The sequence below is a fragment of the Magnolia sinica genome, chromosome 3 (genome assembly GCF_029962835.1).
Source record: "Magnolia sinica isolate HGM2019 chromosome 3, MsV1, whole genome shotgun sequence".
Taxonomy (NCBI): domain Eukaryota; kingdom Viridiplantae; phylum Streptophyta; class Magnoliopsida; order Magnoliales; family Magnoliaceae; genus Magnolia; species Magnolia sinica.
In genome coordinates, this window is record NC_080575.1 from 125,826,474 (window position 1) to 125,842,693 (window position 16,220).

General features: G+C 37.3%; 1 protein-coding gene across 1 annotated transcript; it reads right to left on the reverse strand.

Annotated features, from left to right (window-relative positions):
• Window positions 1-527: 527 nt before the first annotated feature.
• LOC131241189 (soluble starch synthase 1, chloroplastic/amyloplastic) lies at window positions 528-14,851 on the reverse strand. The gene is made up of 15 exons (XM_058239903.1): window positions 14,310-14,851; window positions 9,965-10,329; window positions 9,738-9,815; window positions 9,518-9,642; window positions 6,162-6,243; window positions 5,839-6,012; window positions 5,678-5,759; window positions 5,302-5,393; window positions 5,134-5,196; window positions 4,960-5,049; window positions 2,226-2,350; window positions 2,035-2,143; window positions 1,900-1,955; window positions 1,717-1,756; window positions 528-901 (listed from the first exon to the last, which is right to left on the reverse strand). The coding sequence occupies exons 1-15, from the start codon at window positions 14,620-14,622 to the stop codon at window positions 743-745; spliced, it is 1,953 nt and encodes a 650-aa protein (XP_058095886.1). The 5' UTR covers window positions 14,623-14,851; the 3' UTR covers window positions 528-742.
• Between the last annotated feature and the right edge of the window lie 1,369 nt (window positions 14,852-16,220).

A 16,220-nucleotide genomic window follows, 5' to 3' on the forward strand; every position in this document is an offset into this window, starting at 1 on the left:
TCAACCCAACTCAGCAAGATTTCAAGCCAAGTCTCTGGGAAACTCGGCATTGGGTGCATGGCCTGCTCTCTTAGAGAGTCTTCAAGTCAACTCGGTAGATCGATGAACTTGACACAACTCAGTGTGAGTCAAACCAAGTCACTCAGTTTAAGTGGCGGGATATTTTATTTCAAAATAAAAAATTGGAAGCAAGATGCAAAAACTCAACCTCAACTACGGTGGCAACAATTGCCTCTCTAAAATATATAAAATAAACTAAAAACTAGAGTGGCAACAATCTTAACCAGTGAAGTATAAGTAGCGTTGCTGCTTTGAGTTATGGTTTATATTGCTTATAAGAGATCCAACTATTTTAAATATCTATCTTTCAACAATCCTACTATTTTCAATTTATAATAATTAACTATAGAGTTGAATCGAGTAAACCTAACCCACTTGAACATCAAGGCGACTTGATTTTTTGGGTTTTTTGAACTATGATTTGTTAAGCCAACAGTTCTTCATGTAACTGGCATGAAACAACATCCTCAAGGACAAACAGAAAATTTTCTCTGTGATCTAATACATATATTTCATGGTTGCACCAGTTTATTTTTCAACCAATTGCCAATGGCAATTAAAAAATAGCCATCATCAAAGCATATCATAACCTTAATAATTTCAACTCATTTGATTAAGAAGTGTAAAAATAACTGAAGCTTATGAACAACAGAAAATGAAAATTGGGCAAGATTCTTATAACTTATCTGACATACGGAAGATCAGTGAAGGCCCATTCGAAGACCTGCTCGTACTGGACAGCAGCTTTGTCCCAGGTGTATTCTCTAGTCATCCCTCTCTTCATCAGTCCTTCCCAAGAAGACTTGTGCTCTCTATATGTCTGAATGGCAACCTGCAACGCCTGCCAATCACCAGTAGTTTCAGTTAAAGCTGCCATCATTTCAAATATCAGACCATAGGCAAATCCAGATTGCTAAACCCGCAGGCCAGATATAAACGTCTTTGGTATCTCACATTGTTCAATAGGAAATTAAGTTTATAATAGCATCTCTTGAAATTTGAACCACGTGAGATGCATGAAAAGGGAACTGCTGGAACTGTTTTTGAATTCCGTTCAGTTTATTTTGAAGGAAATGAAATTTGGGTTGCTTGATAACTGTTTAAAAATGGTGTAGGTGCTGTAATTTGCATGACTAATTGTAAAGAACTGGCCTACAATCTGAAATATCCAAAAGATCCAGTGCTTGTAGCAGTTATGCAGTAATTTTCAAAGATATGAGCGGACTTGTTACAACACTAGCCAGAAGTACCAGTAAGTGCCTCCTTCTTCATTTCCACTATATGTAACTTTTTTCTTTTTATTTTTCATTTTCCGTTCTATAGGAAGTAACCTTGATAGTAGGAAGTGGTTTGACCATTTGAAGCTGTTGGATCATCTGTTCGGATTTTAATGTTAAGACATAAGTGGTGATGACTGGCTAAATGCATGCTGATTGGAATCCCTCAGAAATCTGACCAGTGATCATGATGCACACAGTGATAACTGTGGCCCAGTTATAGGTTTCGTCTTTGCAGCCGCCATTTAGCCTTGTATGGCCTTTTTATTGGTGCACTCATATTTCTATTTCTACTTGATCTATTGCTTCATGTTGATAGAATAAAAGGGTGGGTTACCATGAACATTTCTAAAGTAAATATTCTCTCAGTTTAACTTACCACCAACATGCTCTCCATTGTTAGTGGAGAAAAGGTCCACCTGCCAAATAATCCACAAGAAACGTGACTTAGATGCATGTATGAAATGCAGATCGGTGCATGCAAGAAACACATAAAATACAAATTAAACAATGCCATTTGGATCTAAAGGTACTTAAATGAGTTTCAGAAGAGAGTAGATACCCTGTTCCCTGACCTCTACCATCATCAGCATATGGACTGAAATTCTCAACTGTATCCTGCAGTGTAAATGAAAGAGATTCATGTAAATAGATATTTGGAAGAACAACCACTGTAGGATCTTAGTATTTAACTCACTCTAAGGCCACCAGTGCAATGCACGACAGGAACAGTTCCGTATCTCATCGCATACAGCTGATTTAGTCCACAAGGTTCAAATCTTGAGGGCATCAACAGTATGTCGCATCTGTGCATTTTCAAAAAGTCAATCCAATAAGTAATTCTCAGTAGTTTATTTTCTTGAACTTTGAAGCTAAATGCAGTTTTACCCTGCAGTTATCCTGTGTGAAATGGGAACATTAAATCCAACCCATCCCCGGAACTTGTCTTTATAGAGATATTCCGCTGATCTCATCCATTCTTCAATCTCTGGGTCCCCAGATCCAAGCATAACCTGGAGCGGTTAAGATCATTAAAATATCAACTCAGACACTCTCTTAGGTTAAGGGTATTTTTGGGTCTCAAAAGTTGAAGCATTCGCGCATGGAATTTAAGGAAGCAAACCTAATTCTGCTGTTTGAGACAGATTTCAACTCAGGCAAGCAAGAAAAAATGTATAAGACTCTGAACGAAATGTAAACATACATGCAGACAAGGATGCATTACCTATAAAACGGCATAAGAAAAAGGGATGCAAGATATGCATCATGAAACAGATGACCCACAATGAAAGATCAACCGATGCAGAAGTTTTATTCAAAAGAAAGATATGGAACTTACCGAACCTTTATAGAAGTTTACTTGTAAGTTGTTACCCATAGATAACAATATGTACATTTATCACCGTATTACTCCAAGCACAAAAATGCATAGTTCCAAAACTTGCTGACTCAAGTAATAATTCAGCAAAGTCAACTCTCGACTCAATGAGATTTTGAGCCAAGTCACTGGGAAACTCAGTACTGGGCCTTACTTGGCCTGGACTCTGAGAGACTCGTCAAGTTGACTTGATGGCTCGGTTGACTCAACTCAACTCGTATGACTCACTCACCTCCTGTTGGGAGATTTAAAAATAAAGGTAGGGGGAGTAGGATTCAAACCTCAAACGTCAACCCAGTGTTTTAAATAGCCGTAGCGTGTGGCATAACATTCAGCCCTCTATAGCGGGTAGTGTAAATAGGTAGTGTGTAGCATAAGCTACACGATACTTTTATTTTTTAATTTAAAATAAAAAAAATATGATAAATAGTATGGAAAAATATAAAAAGACCTAAAAAAATTTCAAATATAAGCATGTTCAAGCAAGTTATTAATTATCATTTATCAAAAGCTAATCCACATATATAAATCAAATCAAATAATTATCATATCAACAACTTTCTAAGCAAACCACTTGGGCCACACCATAAAAAACAATGCACATCGACCCATACATACACCTCAATGGGCCCCATGTGTGCCACACCATAGAAAACAATGCATATCCACACCCACAAATAACCTACAATGGGGCCCAGGTGGACTACACCATAGAAAAATAACGCCTACCACCAACTCAAAAAAGAAATGAAAATGAAAAAATTGCATACCAACCTTATCCTACAAATATCGCATGATAATGGCATTTTGAAAAGAAAAAAAAAAATGGGAAAAAAAAACTGATGAATATTTATTCTAAATGAAAATGAACTCATTAAGGGGCAAGAACATATCTCTTGCACGCTGAAGAAGAGATTTAATCAATCAAAAATCTGAATTTTGTAACTTCGTAGCCGTATGGATGCATAAAGGGGGAAATCTAATTTCTCCTTCGTTTCAGCTCCAATGTTCATCCAAATACAGCAAATAGACTATCCTGTAGGCTGTAATGATCAGCCAAAAAATCCCCTTCAATGGCCTTTTGGATCGATAGATTTGAAGAAGCGAATAAGTAGTTGTGTCGGAGGCTAGGATTTGAAAGAGGGATTTTTTGAAAACCCTCTTTCGAAATCTTTTCTTTTAAGTTTTTAAGTTATCTTTATGTTGTGAGTTCGACACATGTTTTAATAAAGAAATCACAACTGTTTTAAGTTAAAAACAATAAATCCTTTGGTTTCAATTTTACATTTTAAGATTTTCTTATAATATGAGTTTTACACCATTTTACATACATAAAACTTAATAATAATAATAAATAAATAAAACTGTGCAACGTACATGTAGCGTACACGCTACGTAGTTGTATTGTATGTACGCTACAGGGGATTTGCGCTATTTGAGTATGCTACGTAGCGCTACGGCAACGCTACGTTACATAGCGTACGCTACACTACAAGCGCTATTTAATACACTGCGTCAACCAAAAGGAAGCAACATGCTTAACCACTGAGGTATCTATGCAGTTGTTGATCTGAATTATGTTTGAAATTGTTTAAATATATATTCACACTTCTTTTAGTACATTCCTAATAACCAAAAGGAAGCAACATGCATAACCACTGAGGTATCTGTGCAGTTGTTGATCTGAATTATGTTTGAAATTGTTTAAATATATATTCACACTTTTTTTAGTACATTCCTAATATTTTCAATTACAATATAATTAAATATCAAGTCGAACTGAGTCAAGTCTTCGAGTCAACCCGACCTGGCTGAACATCAAGTCGAGTTTTTGTGTTTTTGGAATATACTCCAATGCACCAATACAAATAGGGGCCACTATGATAGTGTAGGGTGTCATGAAATTTCATAAATTTCGACTGAAATATCATGATATTTGGTGCAACCAAATGCACCCATAATGAATTGAAGCTTTTAGGCCAAAAACGGAGACGGGCCAACAACTGCAAGTGGATTGCGAGTGGAGAGACTGCCCAATTTTATGCCTTAAAGGAGGGTGCACCATTCTTGCATCCTAGTATATGAACAAGCCCCTTTAAAAAGAGGGGTAATGTCATGCACCGCTTCTTCACGGGAAAACATCGCATGCATGTGGTAAGAGTTTTGGGAACACATTAATTAAACAGAAGGCTGACTTACCCATCCAAAAATAATAAAAAAGAAGGAGAAGAAGATCCAACTTACAAATTGGACATCTTCTTGCATAAGCTCCGGAAGCGCCAATCTAATCAGATCAATGCCCTTCTGGTAGTCTAGCCTTCCAATGAATCCAATCTACAAGATCCAACCCAAAATCAATTACAAAATAATAATGCAGTTGAGTTATAACCAGAGAAGAACCAAGCACTTAGCTCTCACCATCGGACAATCAGGCCTGACGTCCAACCCCAATTCTTTCTGTAAAGCAGTCTTGCATTTAACCTGCATTTTTAGACAATTTAGACCAAGAATGACACACGTGAAAGAAAATCAGTGAAGGATTTTGAAAGAAACAGCAAGAAAAATGAATTCTCAAGTTTTCTTCACCTTCCCAGATTGGTCACTGACAGAGTAATGGAATGGTATATATTTATCTGAAGCCGGGTCCCATTCATCAACATCGATGCCATTGGTAATTCCTGGTGGTAACAGAGACTAATTTCAATTCAGAAACCACTTTCAAAGATGAGGCATAACTAGAAGTACATTTGGAAGTGCCTACAGAATGAGGTGGAATAGCCACACAAAAAAAAAAAAAAAAAAAAACAATAACCAGCCCATTCGGGTTTCTTTCTTTGTGTGCCCCAAACACAACAGTTTCAAAACAAAGTTGCCCCGCCAACACATGCAACCAAATATTGATTTCAAGGTACTTCCAAATGCTGCCTAAACCATAGACCACAAATTTGAAAGACGTGCATACCATTCAGGACACTCTTTCGGCTAGCTAGGAGCTCATGAAGACCATATCCACCTTCACTAGTCGTTATTTCCCATGAATAACCCTGCCAGAAGAAGAGAAGCTTAACTCCAATGGGATGTGGAAAAACACCAGGTGAAAAAGATCTTATATAGGAAAATGACCTGGCTAACAGTCAGTATCCGATCAGCTGTCACAACTGCACCCTTCAGAGCATTGACAGCTTCACCTTTGTCAAGAGCGTGTTTTCTCGCCCATGTGGGAAATACCCATTCCAGGGCCCCATACCACTCAGGTGGCAACCCCAAATTCATATAGGTTGTTCCTGGCTCAACTCCCTTGCATGACACGAAAAAAAAAATGAAAATAATTCTAGAATAATATTTACAGATATGAAATTGTCTGAAATTTGATGTCAGAACAAATATGCTTCCACAACTTCTTGTTGAAAGCTTATAAACACAAAGCAATAACATTAAGTGCCAACCTGATGTGCAAGGTTATGTATGATGAGAATGCTACGGGCATCTTGATAAACACCATGTGGGCGATATTTAGCTGCCAAAAGCCTGGATGACAAATAGAATGCTGGGGAAGATCAATACTTCATCAAGGTGTATGAACCTGACAGCAAAATGCATGCACTTGAAACAAGAAACACAATTGAAAAAATTCAAGAAATAAACAGAAGTTAGATTCTTGCTCAAAATGGAGTATAAGAAAAACAGTATCGCTGAAAGTTTAGAGCGTTGTTGAGGAGGTTTGGATTTCTAGTAATCAACTGATGTGGATGGAGTAGAAACTCATTGGAGCTTCTATAATTTGTTGGGAACTAGGTGTTTGTCGCCAAATATCATGAGAAATATACAACTTAGGAGAAGGATTGGTAAATAACTAATGCACATCATGCACCTGGAGAAACAAGCTAGAGAAGCAAATAGGACAGCATGAAATGATGAGATAGATTGATAACTCTAATACTGTAAGATGGGCCATAGCAAATCAGAGTGTCATTTGTAGGCGATCCGCTCGCAGGGTAGCCACCATCAGTGTTTGTGGTATCGTCGGCTGATATTATCAGTATCACACCACTGAAATACATCATTTCAGCATACCAATAGCGATATCAACCCTTTTTCCCCTTTTTTTTCTCATATATATATATAAATTCATGTTTGTTCTCAATCCTTCCACTTCTAATCCCTTGTGTATCCCTTGTGTGAATCCGACCTAGTCCCTCCAATTATTTCGAGGAGAAACTGGATTTCTATTTTTATTTTTATTTTTTGCAGAAATCAAGATCAGACAATGGGTGGGACCCAATTTTGAAACGGTAATTTATTTTTTTCAAATCGCTTGGAATCAATAAAAATAAGATGGAAATCCATGATTTTGCATGCTTTACATGCAAAATCATGGATTTCAACCTCCGATTTGGGGATTTGTGGAAAATAGAGAAAATTGCTTGTGTTTTCATACACACCTTCTTAGATTTATAAATGATATGAATTTATCTTGAATATAATTGCATTACTTTTGTCAGACAACGATAATTTAGGACCCTGTACAAAGGAAACCCATCTTGTGCATTTGTTTTCTGTGATCTTTTTTTTTTTCAAATCACTTGGAATCAATAGAAATAAGATGAATATCCATGATTTTGCATGCTGAATCATGGATTTCAACCTCCAATTTGGGGATTCGGCGAAAATGGAGAAAATTGCTTGTGTTTTCATACACATCTTCTTAGATTTATAAATAATATGAATTTATCTTGAATATAATTGCATTATTTCTGTCAAACAACGATAATTTAGGACCCTGTACAAAGGAAACCTATCTTGTGCATTTGTTTTTTTGTGATTTTTTTTATTTCTAAGTGTATATTGATATCTTTTTCAACATCCCCTGAAGTTTCATTGAAAAAATTGACCAATTTCTTAATGTTTCCCAAAAACAGCGATACATCCGATATCACGGTATTTAATAAAGGTAACGGTGCCCATAGCGGGCACTGTTGTTACTGTTACAAGTAACGGCCATTATTACGCCCCCTGTAATGGTCTTTTTTCTTCTTTTTTTTGTGCTCAAAAAAATCTGAAAAATATGGAAAATCCCATTTAATTAAATATGTATTCTTTTCTGATTTTTAACACGTTTATGATAGCGTAACGGTCCACTCTTTGGTAAGAATGTTGTCTCGGGCCTGACAGTCTTTGATTGGCTGTAAAATTAATATATTTGATTTCCTAAATATATTTTATCAATGATGTTATATAAGTAAGATAATATTGGTACTAATTAGACAATTGATGATGGATTATATTCAATTCATGGATGTAAAATTTTAATAGAGAAAAATATTATTATAATGCGAAAAAACAAAAAAACAAAAAACAAAAAAAAGTTTATAAACATCATATCTATTATTCCATTCTAAGATTCCATGCATTCCTAACCTTAACCCTTTAAAATCAGCTTTTAAATAAAATAAAATAAAATAAAATAAAAATCTAATTTTTTCACATTTTTCATAAATCACCAATAAATGTGCGAAAATACAAAATAAAAAATAAATAAATTTTTGAAAAAAGCTTACAAACATCATATCTATTATTGCAATCTAACATTCCATGCATTCCTAACCTTAACCCTTTAAAATCAGAAAATAATAATAATAATAATTTGTTTCTAATTTTTTTCGCATTTTTCATAAATCACCAAAAAATGTGCAAAAATACAAAAAATAAAAATAAAATAAAATTTCGAAAAAAGCATACAAACATCAGATCTATTATTACATTCTAACATTCCATGCATTTCTAACCATAATCCTTTCAAATAAATAAATAAATAAAACCCATATTTGTCATAAATCACCAATAAGTGGTGTGAAAATACCAAAAAATCAAAAAATCAAAAATAAAAATGCATAAATTTCAGCAACACCATGTCGATTTAGTGTTTCATCACTTGTTTTCATCAATTTTAGCAAGAAATCAGAAGAAAAAACATCTACTAACCTCTATTTTGAAAATCCCCAAAATGGCCCACCGCTCACTTGAGCTTCGATTCATCGAAACATATTTGATTTGAAGTTTTAATCTTCAAAAGTATGGTAGGAGGACCCGAAATCAATATAGAATCAACTTAAGAACAAAGAAAATCAGAGAGAAGTGGAAAAAATCAACAAATGTTGTCCCTTTTAAATAATAATAAAAAGAGCCGTTTTTTAACCATTACGCCATAACGGCTGTTACGGGTCCCGTTCTCGGCCCGGCCCATTTTTTAACCCTGTAATACGTAATGGCCTGTGCCATTACCATTATGTAACGGCTGTTACACCCATAACATAACCATTTTTTAATACCTTGTCCGATATTTCTCATGTGATACCTGATATGTTTCCATATCCCAAGGGTGCGATACATCCGTCGATACCGATACAGATGGTTGCCCATATGGTTTTCGTCAAGTTGTGTCATGTTGTAGATTGGTGGCTGGTTTTGGCCCTTTTGTTCTGCTTTTTTATGGTTTTGCAGTTCGATAATATTCTCCATTCATCATTAAAAAATAATAATAATAATAATAACTCTATTTTCCTTTTTTATCCAAGAAAGGAATTTCATATATATTTCATTAATGATCCAGTAGGTTACTGCCAAACCAGCTTACTAAACAAATTAAAAGAAGAAAGGTTAAATAGCAAACAAATCTCACTAGCATTCATGAAGTAAACCGTAATGTACTTTGTAGAGAACAGTGGAAAAAAATGCAAAACAGAAAAAGAAAGAAGCTGAAGGATGATGAAAAACAATTAACAACTGAAGGTTAACATCATACACTGGTACAAGACTTGCATGCCAATCGTTAACAAGGAACAAACACTTCTCGCCATAGGTAAACCCGCCCAATGGAAGAACCAAAGGAGCCTCACATGCTGCATGGCAAAGTAGTGTGAACCGAAACTGTGAACAAAAAACAGAACTCCTAGTCATTGACAGAAAAGTACAGGCTATGATTCAACCGACTTGACTCCAAAACTATGAATTATCATTGCTACCTGATTGTCACCAAAAGCACCAAAGGAATCACCATACGGATTTCCAGGTCTCTGGTAACAAGCATGATCAACAAATACCTGATAAGAAAGATACAAGAGCTCAATAGGTTATCTGAGAGTACCGAAGAGATGACGATGGTGGTGGCTGTTGTGAAATAAATATGAAAAATCCAAAGAAAGAAATCAAGATTACACTTTTGAATATGAAAAAAGATTAAGTTGCATACCCAATCAACACCTGCTCTATACTCGTGGAAAAATGAAACTTCCTGCTCTCCTCCAAAGCAAAAAGTCTTGATGCAACATCCGACATCCGATGCACCAGCTAGAACATCATCTGAAACTCCATTCAAATATCTCGGAGATATTACCATCACACGATGACCACGGGCCGCAAGGGCAATAGGCAAAGAACCACAAACATCTCCAAGACCTCCTGTTTTTGAATATGGAGCAGCTTCAGCAGTAACAAAGACAATATTATGTGTTATTCTAGTTTCAGATTTCCCCTCCTCTTCACCACCCTTTTCTTCTCCTTCTTCTTCTCTAGCAGTGACTGCCTTGGTAGTAAAGTCAACAGCTTCCTTGTTGCCTACATTTCAAGTGTTATTACTTTCAATCAGTGATTCAATCAGTTCCAGAACTTAAGATGAAAGCATTGCAACCACCAAAACCATACATTAAGGTCACTAATATCAGTTGGATCATGAACGACTTGAATGTGAATATTATTTACAAAGAAATCATATTAAACGTACTGAGGGGCTGTTTGGTTGCCACTTGCCACAAATGTTGGATTCGGACAGCTTAGCGTGGATTGTGGCAGGGTCCATGGTTTGTCAACTTCCACTATCGGGATAGTGGCACCAATTCTAACAAAAGTAAGCAAAGGGTTATCCAGAAAACCAGCCATTACCTTTGACAAGGGAATTCAGATAGAGAGCTGGTTGTAGCCTATTTTACATAGAATACACAAGTAGCTACTTTTGTGCACATGCATGCCACATGTGCCATATAAGCCGCCCATTTCAATGTGACACTAGTGAGACCACCCATTTTCAAGCACTCCACATGTGCCACATCCAACTTTCAAGTGCCCCATATGTGCCACATTTGCCCCTACCCACATGTACATATGCCACATGTGCCACAGTGCATGTTCAAGTAACCCACAAGTGATGTCATGCATGTTCAAACAACCCACAGGTGCCACATATGCAAGTATCAATCAACAAATCCACCGCATGTCTACATTCCCAATGTGTCCAATGTGTACAAGAGAGGTATGCTCATCCAGACAAGGTGTTTGGCAAATACCAGTTTTTACAGTAGAATAGTCAATCCATACGAGCATATTCAAACAAGCCTTAGCTGGACAGATGTGTTCAGATTAGCCTATCCAAACAAAACTTGTAACCATGCTCTTAATGATCTTAACTTGTGAAAGTTCAAGGTTCAAATGCATATGCTAGCAAAACGAGCTATATCAAGCACATACATTCAAAGCATCATAATCCCACCATCTTGAACAGGAACAACAAAAAAAAAAAAAAAGCGCCTATCACCTTCTCAAGCTACCAAAGTTTCCGCACGCACTCATACCCACCTTCACATGCATACAAAACATTACTCATCCACAAAAACCAAAAGGGCGCACATGTTGACACCAATGCAGATATAGTAATTATGACAGCACTGGGAACATTTCATTGCAGTCACTTGATTTCCTGAATTCATAATTCTAGATTAACAGTAAGATGCATAGTGGAGAACTTCAAATTCTATCAATTTCAGAACTTCAAATGATACTAGACAGACAACAAAGTCCAACCTGTATTGGATTGAAACAGGGGTGCAACCACTTTCTTTCAAGAGGTGTCCATTGACCTTTTACAACTGTGTTGCTATAAGTCTTGCCTAACAAGACCAGACTCAAGGCAACATTGTGATGAGTCAAACTCTTTGAATCGAACTTGATTATATTTTTAAACCAAGGATTTTATTTTATTTTTTATTTTAAGTTTAAAAGAACAAGGTAACAGATTTTGAATCCTTCATCTTTACCTATCAAACAAGCATAAGAAAATATTTTTTTATTCCAAAGTCAAAACCATAGAATTCAGAAACACCAACAATAACATACATACATGTGTTTCTCACAAGTCACATCTAACAGTAATATACAGCCATTGGCAACCTAAGCCTCAATTGAGTTTGAAAAATGGACAAGCTTTTTCCAAGAAACGGGCACGTAAATCCTTGACATTGGCGAAGTATGTGTTTGGATGCCCAACTGAATCGACTGGCAAAACATTAGGTTCAATCAAGAGGACATGACCAAACTCCAATGACATTTCCTACTATTCGTACGAGGAATTAGCCTTCAAATTGGAGTTACATTGCATTCAACTCCAACTTGGAACTAACATAATTTCAGTTTGGAGCCTATTCCCTAGCGCAATTTTGTGGAGTATCCGGAAGGAATGTAATAGAAGAATTCTTTTTATGATCTCTCTTCTCCACTCTCTTGAATCAAGAAGTAAATTAAGTTTCTTCTCATGAGTTAGGGGCCCCTTCCCTAAGAGGTTCAAGCAGGTTTCTAAAGGTATTCAATGATGGTAACAGTGGCCACAACAGCCACTGCCATTATGGTTATGATATGGTCCGTAATGGCCATTATGACCTCTCGTTTTTATTTTTTCTTTTTTCCTTTTCTTTTTCTTTTTTCAAAAAAACCTGTATCAGCCCCCGTTAGCCTTTTTTTCCTGTAAGCGTTGTAATGTATTTTTTAATACCATGGCTTTTTAGCATTGGTGCTGCATGGGGACGATAGAAGCTAAGTGAAAGTTAGTGTCTTCTGCAAGAGTTGGAAATGAAATGATAAAAGCAGGTGCGCAGCTGTTTAGAGAAATTGTGGGCCCTTCAGAGAGGTTAATAGTCAAAGGCAAGAGTACCATTCATTGGACCTCCAGCTTTATCCTTGAGCCTTGGACGCATAATTTTCTTGTCAATGAAACTTGGGGTGTGAGTCACTTCACAGTGTGTCATTTAAGCCGGTTTCCAGAAGCGTGAATGCCCTATCTGATTGTTTGGCAAAGGAGTGCTGTGGCAGTCTATGTGTGCAGGAGATGTGTATAATGGATGGTTGTATCCTTTTGGTTACAAGCGTCATTATGGATTGGGGGAAAAGAAAAGGAGTGAATTCTAAGGAAAACTATTGCAAATTGATCGTTCACACTTCATTGAACTAATTATTGCAACCCCAATTTGATAGTGTATCCAAACCACGGGAAATTGAAGTTCTGTATTGGCTCAAGAACAGAACAGAACCCCAGGCCTATTGCGCATGCTAAAGTAGCTCTGAAAAAATTCAATTTACTGCAACCTACTTCAGGTGCAATCCAGAGCTATGTAGTTCGCTAACTGGCAATCATATTTCTAAACCATAATTTTTTCGGGCATGATCGTTATCACTTGAAGATCAAAGAATACAATACAATAAAATGAGGAAGAATGCGAAGGTGATTTGCGCAGGAAGAGATTCAAAGGTGATTCACAGCACATGTGCCAAGGAAATATGTTTATACGAGATCCCTGTTTCCGGATGGGGCCCACTGAGAAAACGTGCTGCCCCATAAATAAGGATAACCCACTCCATGCGGGCCACACATGCAAAATGGGTGATGATCAGGAAACAAATCAACAATTATCTATCTACATTCAATGCGCAAGCATGGCCCGAGCAATGGAGCAGACCAGCGTGATTTTCAGCCCCAAGAATGTTTACAGTGCGCCCCACTTGATGAATCACCATAGCATTTCTCCAATTGCACACATATGTAGCTTCCATTCATTATTCACTGCCCGGTTCTGTCATTTAAATCCCATATCAAATCACAGATGCAAAAATAAGATCAGGAACAATATTAGGTTCATTAAGAAAAAAAAAAAAATTTAACTGAAAAAAGAAAATGATAAATGATCCAGTGCTCTTAGAGCACCATAAGTTCAAGTGCCCCTACTAGCATCAATGTGCTTGAACACTCTAATCGATCGATCTGAACAGTCCATTAAGTCCAGACCCCTTCTAATGCACTGCCACGCAAATATCACACCCACCGAATGATCGAATCCGTCTTTAATTGTGCTTTTTTCTCTTCTTTTTTTTTTTTTTTTACATTCACCCATTTATCAAGCTACGGATAAGATCTCTTACAAGTGCCTAACAAAAGTAATTCTTTAGAACCATAAGCAATCCATAACGGCCCCCAAACTGTTAATTGGACCTATTTTATGTAAACGATCGCAACCGTTCAAATTAGAGGCATCAGATGTCTAACACGCTACGTCGGTGCGATTTTTGCATAGTAGCCCATGAAAAATGCGCTGGACCTGATGGACGGTTCGTATTGGCCAACCAGGCGGTCTAAGAGTCCCGATGAAACTAGGAGCACCATAACTTATAGTGTTCTGACCTCTGAGTGCCCTGGATCGTTTCAAAACATACCCTAATCATTAAAATTCACACACACACACACACACAAAAAAAAAAAAAAAAAAAAAAAACCTCACCAGCAAGATCAACCTGCTGAAATCCAATGACAGAAGAATCCTTCTCTTTCCCAAAAATAACCTCCGAGCCCTCCCTCTCTTCAATGGCAGCAGACCTGTCTTGGGAGCTTCGGAAACCGCCACCAACGCCTTCGTCCCTGCCCTTCTTCACACATCTCCTCCTCACACACAAAAAACCGCCTTCGTTGCGTCTGATCGAGAGAGGCAGAGTCAAACGTCCGACGCGCGAATTCGTCAGACGCGATCTGGAAGGAGGAGAAGACTGAGCAATACCAGCAGAGGTCTTGCCAGCAGCGATTTGCAGAGCTTCCATCAGACGAAACGAGAATGAGAACAGAGAGGAAGGAAAAGGAAAGAGGATAGGGGCATCAATGGAATAAAGAAAAAAAAAATTTGGAAGACGAGCAGCTTCTTCTGCTTTCTTCTTTACAGGAAGAGTTTGAAGGAAGGTCGGCCCTGCAGACGCTTGAGAGAGACAAAAGGCCCAGTTACGGTGTACACGTGGCAGTTCCGCGTTGGGAACACGTGGAAAGCGCGCGGGAGGCGGATCGTGTCAAGGTCGGAGAGGTGAGTGACCGGATTCACGCGTCCTCACGAGCGGAGGCATCTACGTGGCAATCTTTGAAAATCCGCTGATCAGGTGGTGTTGGCAACACCAACCCCACCGGTGATGTATCGATGTGTTGGGCGCTGTGGGGCCCAACTTGATGTGTGTGTTTTATATCCACGACGTCCATCCGTTTTTCCCTCTCATCTTAGTGCATGGACCTACAAATGAAGCAAATCAAAAGCTCAAGTGAGCCACACTATAGAAAATAGTGGTAATTGAACGCCCACCGTTATAAACTTTCTGTGGGACGCAAAAGATTTCAATCATATTGATATTTGTCTTTTCCTTCATTCAGGTCTGACCGACCGGGTTGGATGACAAATAAATATTATAATAGGCCATAAAAAGTTTCCAGTGTCATTGTCCAAAACTGTTTCATACAGTACAGTACACTTCAACTTTTCATGTACTTCATTTTTAAATTATAATTTAAAATAAATTGAAAAAAGAAAAATTTCCTACCGCACGATCCACTTATGGCCCGCGAACCTTTTTATGCCCACTTATTTTTAACTCCCAGAATTAAGCCCCAGCTGTACGGACAACTTTTCACATGTCAAAAATACCCCATCTCAGCCATCCCTGTTCCTTGTTTTCACCCTTTTTTTCATTAAATTTCCGTGGAATCTCTATCATATTATCTCATTACATTTTCACGTTCTATTCTACTTAAGGCTAACTACATTCGTTTTCTGAGAGGCCGTGAATGCATTGATAAACATGAAATGTTTTAGGTTTTTTTTCAAAGAATGTGTTTCACATCAACACACTCTTATTTTTTTCTCGAACACAGATTTCACTGATACGGCGGCCGTAGAAAGTAAGGAGGTTTAAATTCTTAAGAAATTACCTAGAAGTTTGTGATCAATTTCATGCATTGTTAAGTTAATTTTACATGGTTATCCAATAAACTTCAAAAAGTTCGCGGTCAATTTAACAAAGTTTCGCGGTCAATTTCACTTAGTTCCCAGTCAATTTACTGAATTGATCGATCAACTTCATACATTACTTGGTCAATTACACGCATTTTACCGTCAAATTGTAGTGCATTTTTGTAATACGATTGTGAATTTGTAATCCATTTTTTGTAATATGATTGTGAATGTTATATATTGAATACATTTGTTGTTTTCTTTGAAATTACAAATTTCTTACCACTACAATTCAAATTTCCAGCAAGACATTCATTTCACGGTCAATTCCCTTCACTTCATGGTCAATTCCATGCATTTCACGGTTAATTCCATGCGATTCTCTCTCACTTCACGGTCAATTCAATTCATTTCGCGGTCAATTCCCTT

Coding starts and splice junctions, on each gene's coding strand:
- LOC131241189 (XM_058239903.1), bottom strand. CDS start 14,622: ATGGAAGCTCTGCAAATCGCTGCTGGCAAGACCTCTGCTGGTATTGCT. Junction 2,144..2,225: donor TCACACAGGATAACTGCAGG/GTAAAACTGCAT, acceptor GAAAATGCACAG/ATGCGACATACTGTTGATGC. Junction 1,757..1,899: donor GGTAGAGGTCAGGGAACAGG/GTATCTACTCTC, acceptor ATTATTTGGCAG/GTGGACCTTTTCTCCACTAA.